This window comes from Cyprinodon variegatus, unplaced genomic scaffold (assembly GCF_000732505.1).
Source record: "Cyprinodon variegatus isolate N-32 unplaced genomic scaffold, C_variegatus-1.0 Scaffold1140, whole genome shotgun sequence".
Lineage (NCBI taxonomy): Eukaryota > Metazoa > Chordata > Actinopteri > Cyprinodontiformes > Cyprinodontidae > Cyprinodon > Cyprinodon variegatus.
The window spans coordinates 5,564-12,817 of record NW_015151593.1 but is presented as its reverse complement, the minus strand read 5'-3'; the positions used below and the strand labels follow the sequence as shown (position 1 = coordinate 12,817).

Here is a 7,254-nt window from a genome sequence, read left to right as displayed (position 1 = left end):
TGTCTTATCCATTGTATGCCAGCGTTTTTGCCAGGTTTTTCCATACATGGTCTAAATCATCAGCAGCTTTATGTCCTTCCTCCGATCTTGTGGCGTGCCTTCGTCTCCCCCCCTCCTCTTCTGGATTTGCTGCATCCCTCCCTCTGTGTGTTCCTCTACCATCTCTCATTTTATCCTATTTCCTAATGACTCCGCCCTTTCTATTAGTAAAATCATGAAAATACTGTTGAATATTGTTATAAACAACATTGATTGTTCTTCAGTGTCTCGTTCAACAATAATGGAACATTTAGTTTGAAACCCATTTTGTACTTTAATGATTGTTTAGAAACTATCCTCTCATTCCTAATGATCCTGACATGGTTTTATCCACAGCTGCTCCTCCCTGTGTTGATGAGGAGTCGGTGGATATCTACGAAGGCCTGGATGCTGATCTGGACAGCCACCCTGGTAAACATGTTGTTTGTGTTTTATAACTCACTAATGGATGTTTGTCCTTTTCAAACTTCATGTTCTGGTTTGTCTCTACAGAACGACCCTCTTCTCAAAGCGCAGAGCTGAAGGACTCCATGGATCTCTATGAAGACCTTGTTGCAGAGGAACAGCTTCACAGAGAGTCCTCCTACACCGAGGTGAGGCGCTCTCATTGAACTCTTCCTGTTTCTGGGTTTGGAAAAAAGTGAGTCATCCCATGAGTGGCATCTGTTTTCTGTCAGAACTTCTCTTTGCAGAAACTTTTCATTACCGCTGTTACTTCTGTTCATTTAACTCTATATGTTCACTTGGAGTTTACTAATTAAATTGGGTCATGATGAGGACTTTAGGCCGCCTTGCATCCTTTCTTATTTATGCTGAAGCGGTTCAGCTCTTTTTTTTTCTGTATGATATAAGGTGATATTAAATGTTAAATTCCCCTCATGGAACAGGACATCACTCCAGCGCTGCTGTCAGTCACGTTTCTCCGCCCACTGCCATCAGACTGGGGTCAAAATCTGAATGTGAAGGAAAATAAAAATCCTGAAAACTAAAAGGGAATTTGAAACAAAAGAAAAAAAAAACTCAGGGTAATAGATTTAAATCTGAAAATATAAAATCTAAAACTGCAATAAAGGAAAAAAATTAAAAAGTGTAATTAAAATACTAAACTGAACTTAGATTCAATTCTTATTTTATGTTTGCCTTTCTAGTTTGCCTTACATTTTAAGGTAAAAATTTCACATTAAATATCAACTTCTATGTTTTTGTCTTAGAAGTTTGCAAACATTTTGACCCCTTTCTGACTCCAGAGTTTTCACCTTATTTTCCTGATTTTCTTGAACTCAACCTGTGGCACAAATCCCAGCCAATCACCGCTGCGCTTCACTAGTTTACAGATGCTGCTTAATGGCGCTTAAAGCTTGTAATAAACTCGGCAAGAACCCAGAAATGTGTTCTGATTCCTGCGGTGGTAAGTCAGGAAAAACGATGAGTGCCAGAGAACCTAATAGCTTCATTCGCTCAGAGAGAACAAGCGTATCGGTTCTATAAAGCCAAGCAGAGGCTGTGTTAGCCTGATCCTCCACAGACATCACTAAACCAACGGGTTTTATGTTTGTTCAGTTTGCCGTTTCCTGCATGTGTTGCTTTAATATTTGTACAGCGGGTGATGTCTACCAGAAAGCACAGCTCTAAGTTTTCCTTCTCCTGTGTCTGTAGTTACAATCCAGGTTCGAGGCAGCCCAGAAGCAAATCAAAGAGCTGCACACAAGACTGAAGCAGATGGAAATACAGGTTTGTTTCTGTTCTTTGGGCCATTCGATCTTGTTAAAGGTTCAGTGTCTTCCCTGCTGTTAAATGTCAACATTAGACTCTAACTTGTGTTTTTAATAATGTGTAATGCTAATAGAGTCCTGCTCAAAACAGGACTTCTGGAAAGCTCATCCAGGTCATAGTTGTTCCAAAACAGTTAAAAAACAATCCACTTAGTTTCCAAGTTTGAAGATGTTTCTCTTCCATCCAGGAAGCTTTTTCAATTCAAAATGTCAGAAATAGCGTTGAGTTCCAGGTTTTATCCAGCAGCCCAACAAAGCCTTGTTTTGGTTTAGAAACATGCAAATAGAAACGTATGAATGGGTCCACCCTTTGGTCTAGCCTGCAATGCCCCATACCTGCCTATGTCTCTGAAAGGGGGTCGTTAAAGTCGTAGGAAAGCAGCTGTTCCAACCGCTACATTTCTGAATTCTCCCGAGTGGTGCCTGACTTTAGATGAGTGAATAAAGTGAATGTGATTGGTCGATTATCAAGGGGGCGGGATTGTTGTGGCAGAAGGTTTGCAAGCTTTTTGGTTGTGGCCCGTTTCTCTGAAGCATCTTGCTAACCAGTTAGCATCTTAGTGCTAGTAGGTTCCCAATGGGAAATTCCATTGGGACCAAGTAGCACTAAATTGGTGACTTAGAAACGACGCTGTCAAGGAACGCTATGGACAGAGGAAACATGCAAGAGGAGGAGAGTTTAGTGTCGGAGGTCGTGGATGAGTCTCCTCCGTCATCCATTTTTTATTTAGAGGAGGAAAGCGGGGACGAAGATGTTGTGGAAGAGGACGCCAGGGCGGCAGAAGCTTGGTTTGGTGTAGAAGGCTTTCAGCCGTACATGTTTGAGCCCTTGCCTCGCAACGCTGCCAGTTCTGTTAGCTCTATGCCTGCTGAAGACACAGACGTCCATCCCTGTGAACACTGGGAAAGGAAAGGATTCTGATTTCTGATTTCAACTGTTGAATTTAGGTGTTCAGGCTGACGTAGAACTAACTGGCCTGCATAAAATAACGGGGAAAAAAAACACACAGATTATTACACAGGATTTTTTTTTTTAATGGAAATTTTCTACCTTTTGGGACAATATGGTCTGATAAAGATTACAATTATATACATGTTTAAGTCAGGATGATTTGACATTTAAATATGACTTCCCTACGACTTTAAAGGGAATTGTTGGCCTGGCTGAAAAGATGATTTCTTCTGTTCCCTTGTAAGGGGTTGGGGCTGCGATGATAGCGGGAAGGGATCAGCTCGATTGCTGCATTGTAGGTTTTTGAAAGCTGAAATCTGAGTCCACCTCCTCTATTAAAGGTTGTTGGGCTACTGTATTAAACCTGGAACTCAATGCGATTTCTGACATTTTGAATTGAAAAAGCTTCCTGGATGAAAGAGTAACATCTTCAAACTTGGAAACAACGTCCAGTGGATTGTTTTTTTTTTTTTTTACTGTATTGGAATGACTTCTGGAATCAGGTTTCTAAGATTTTAGTTAAAGAATTTTGATTAACTAAAATATTTCAGTGTTTAGTTTTATTGAGCTCTTTAGATTTCAGGTCACAAGGTACAACGCTACAAAATAAGCTGCTAGCTTTTCATGCTAACATCTTGGTCTAAATTACAAGTGTTGAAGCATTTTTGTCTCTCTGCTGTTTGTAGAACACTGTGCTGAGCACCGAGAACAACCGTCTTAAGAAGAACATCTCTTGCCTTCTGCGAACAGCAAGACAAGAAGTGGTTCGGAAAGATGCTGAGATTCAGAGGTTGACTCAGGGGTGAGTGAGTCACCGCACCCTGAATGCCTTTCATTAATATACACAATATACCTGTAAATTCATCTGAAGTTTGTTTCTTCTTGGCTGTAGGGCGTTAGGACTTCATCACCATCATCGGCCTCAGATAAAAAGTACCAAGGATCCAAATTTGAGCGATCGGATCTCCACCTGCAGCTCCTCTTCACGAACGCAGCCACCGCCGCCTCCTCCTCCAATTCCCCAGTCTAAGGAGAAGCTTCCTGCAGTGGATGCAGCTCAACCTTCAACAAAAGAAAGCTGTCACTTCAACAGATCTATAAACCCCTCATCTCATAACCGTTCAAAAAGACAAGAAGCGTCTGAAAAACAGACGGAACCAGAGAGAAACAGGTCCAGAGAAAAGGAGGACAAACAGGAAAATCACAAACTGTCCGAGTCAGCAGATAGGAGGCTTAGAAATTCACATCATAACAAGGACTCTGAGCAGAAGCAGGTCCATAAAGAGGACAGAGACGCCGGGCAAGGCCACGCCTCCCGGTCACACAGAAACAAAGGCCAAACAGAGGAGAGACACAGCAGACCAGAGGGAGCTACGACTTCTTCACAAAAATACTCTGCAGCTTCCTCTGAAAGCAGAAAGGAGGAGCGTAAAGCTCAGCTCTCAGAAAAGCCTAGAAATGTTTCTCTGGAGGGGGATAAAGTTACCGATAACCAGCCAGGAAGGAGCTCTAAAAGCCACAGATCTGATAGGTGGACTGATTCTAAGGACAAGAAGAGCTCCTCTCCAGATCAGCCTTCTAAGCGCTGTGGTGACGGCACCAAGGGACGAGAAAAGGATCGGCTAGAAGATCCTCACAGAGGCGTAGATAGAAGGTGTAAGGATGAAACCAGGAGAAGGCATCGCAGCAGAAGCGGTCAGAGAGAGGATAAGAGAGAACGGAAGAAGCACAGAGATAAACGATCAGATAAAGTGGATTTATCCAAGGAGGGAAGACGGGACAGGAATCCTAAAGATGCCAAAAGCTCGTCTGATCAACCCAATCTAGAAACAAATATCTCTGTGGATGAAAATAACTCAAACAGGAAGTTGTGTTTCATGGAAACGCTGAATCTAACGCTTTCGCCCATCAAAAGGCACGTGTTACCCAGAGACGGCGGTCCAGACGACCCGGCAGAACTGGACCAGGCTGTTGGAGATGGATCCGCTGGGGAAAACACGCAGCCTAACATAGAAGACATGTGCGTCATTGATGAAGTAGACAACAGTGAGCCGGAAGAAGGACGTGCTGTGGAGCAATCCACAGAGGATCCTCAGGCCCCGAGTAACCAGAAGATCAGCAACACGTTAGATGGAAAGGTCGGCCAGGAAAATGTGGAAGAATCTTCTGGAAAAACGCCGCCTGTCCCGACCAGCTCCCCCCAGGGCCGACCACAGGATCCAGCCCAGGATCCAGCCCAGGACGAGCAGACGGAGCCTCCTTTAAAAGCAGCGGATCATCAGAAACACAGTGAGCAACACCCATCAGTGGTCTCAAACAGCACCATAGTGGAAGAAGGTGGACAGGAAGAAGGTGGACAGGAAGAAGGTGGACAGGAGGTCCCAGAGAGCCAGCAGATAAGCGACACACCTAAAGACGGTGAAGTACACGCCTCAGAGCCAGAGCCCACAGTTGACCGTCCTGCTACAGAAGCTGCTGTGGTCGGTTCAGAGGAAACTCCTGAAGCTGCAGCACTGCCTCCACCGAAGGACAGCGAGGACGTGATGGAGAAAACCGTAACTAAAGATCAGCAGTGTGGACAGGCTGAGATCAGTCAGGAAGATCCCTGCCTTCCATCTTCAACCAGCCGCGCCGAAGAGGATGAAAGCCCTAAAGACCTGGAATCAGTGTCCATCTGTCTGAACTCGCTTCCACAGGAGGGGCTGAGTCTAAAGGACGCCATTGATATCATGACACGTACAGCCGTAGACACCAGTGATGAGAGGACCGTCACCGGTCCATCCAGCTCTTCCGTTAGCTGCATCGTAGCATCCAAAGCTGGAGGTAAAGCTGAGGAGAACGTGTCCCCAGAGAAACCCAGAACGCCCGCTGTTACACCCAAGAAGATCTGCAGTCAGGATCCGTCCGGTTCGGTGTCCTTACTTCACGATGAAGACTCCATGATGCACACGTTGAACAGTCTGAGGAGAATCCCTGAGGCCATCAGCCCGCTCAGGAGCCCCATACAGCCGGCTAAGAGGGGCGTCCCCCATGCGCACAGCAAGCTTGGACATGTCAAGAGTCTTCAGAGAGGTAATGCTAGCCTGATTATCGCCATGGTTACCCTCTGTGGTCGCTGGAGTAACCGTTGCACCTTGTTCTGCTTATTTTTATCTGGTCTTTATAACTTTAAACCCGCCGATCTTAGACTAATACCTTTATCCTGCATCTTCTAGGCCGCTAGCTGCTCCTCTTAGACCATTTGTTTATTGTTCAGTTTGACTGAGAGCTTTGCAGCACATGACAACTATTGCTACGTTCAGACTGCACACAGCAGAAGCAGCTGGTTTACATGCAAAGTCAACGCTTGACGCACATCAAGGCGCAGCTAAAGGTCATGCAGTGTGTTTGAGCAGTTGGAAAAATGTAACCTTAGCTGCTGGACGCGCCGCATCAACCAATCAGAGAAGCTGATCTGGGAGCTGAAGGGAGTCAGACACAGCACTGCTGATGGAGAGCGCTATGATCACTCCTCTCAAACCGTTTATTAACGCCTAAATTAACTTCAAATGTAGAAACCTGCCGGCAGAATATGTTGGCTTTTATTATCCGGGTGCCTGCAGTTTGGATGGCGTACATGAAAAACGCTAACATCTATTCCAGCCGCTGTGAAAAGTAGCAGAAAACCGCAAAGAGGCGACCAGGCTGCTGCTGCTGGGGATTCCCAGTGACGGAGCAACGCCTGGGTACGAGGGACAGAAATAATCTTTGGTAATCTGGATGAACTGACTGCACAGACCATGTTTTCAGGAGGACTTTCTCACTTCAAAATAGATTCAAATTACATTTTACCCACTGATCACAGCACATATGGCTGCCATTGTTCCAGGCAAAGAAAGGATATTGAAGCTCCGCCCACCGCGCATCAGACCCAATTTACCACCATGCAGCCAGAGCAGCAAAGATGCTTCAGCCGAGCGTCAGAACTAAACGTGTACAAGCATAAAAAATGAAGCAGCAGGGACTTTTTTGCTGCCCCTGCTGCTTACAGACTCAAAGCTACGTATGCTACGTTCACACCACACACGGTTTCAGCAGCAAAAATGCTCCTGCTGCTTCATTTTTGATGCTTGTCCACATTAAGGTTCAACGTGCCCAAAGAGGATCTTTGACGCTCCTGAAGCGCGTCCAGTAAAGCGTGTCCAGATTCTCTGATGCTTCTGCTGCTTCTTTGTTCAATGGCAGAGAGCGGCTTTGCTATATTTGCTGTGATCAGTAGTTTTAAAGGAAACCGTCAGCAAGGAATAATCAGTGGATCATTATTTATACCTAAAACTAATACAATTGTGACTTAATGAATTTCAGTAAAAAAATTAAAACAATTTTTGTCGCGATCACTGAGTCTGGGAGCAGCCATTTTTGCCTAAACATAGTAACCCCTCCCTCCTGCCATCTTCCAGCAGTGACGTCACGGTGCGGTAAGCCTAGCGCCATTCTCCCCGCTTTACAAGC

At 45.1% G+C, this 7,254-nt stretch overlaps 1 protein-coding gene across 1 annotated transcript in view; it reads left to right on the top strand.

The window, feature by feature from the left end:
• Positions 1 to 359: 359 nt before the first annotated feature.
• Positions 360 to 7,254, top strand: part of casp8ap2 (caspase 8 associated protein 2) — an 11,667-nt gene continuing 4,772 nt past the window's right edge. The window contains exons 1-5 of the mRNA XM_015400728.1: positions 360 to 450; positions 532 to 632; positions 1,696 to 1,770; positions 3,450 to 3,565; positions 3,656 to 5,835. Of these exons, the coding sequence (XP_015256214.1) occupies positions 360 to 450; positions 532 to 632; positions 1,696 to 1,770; positions 3,450 to 3,565; positions 3,656 to 5,835 (2,563 nt within the window). The remainder of the gene's footprint in view (positions 451 to 531; positions 633 to 1,695; positions 1,771 to 3,449; positions 3,566 to 3,655; positions 5,836 to 7,254) is intronic.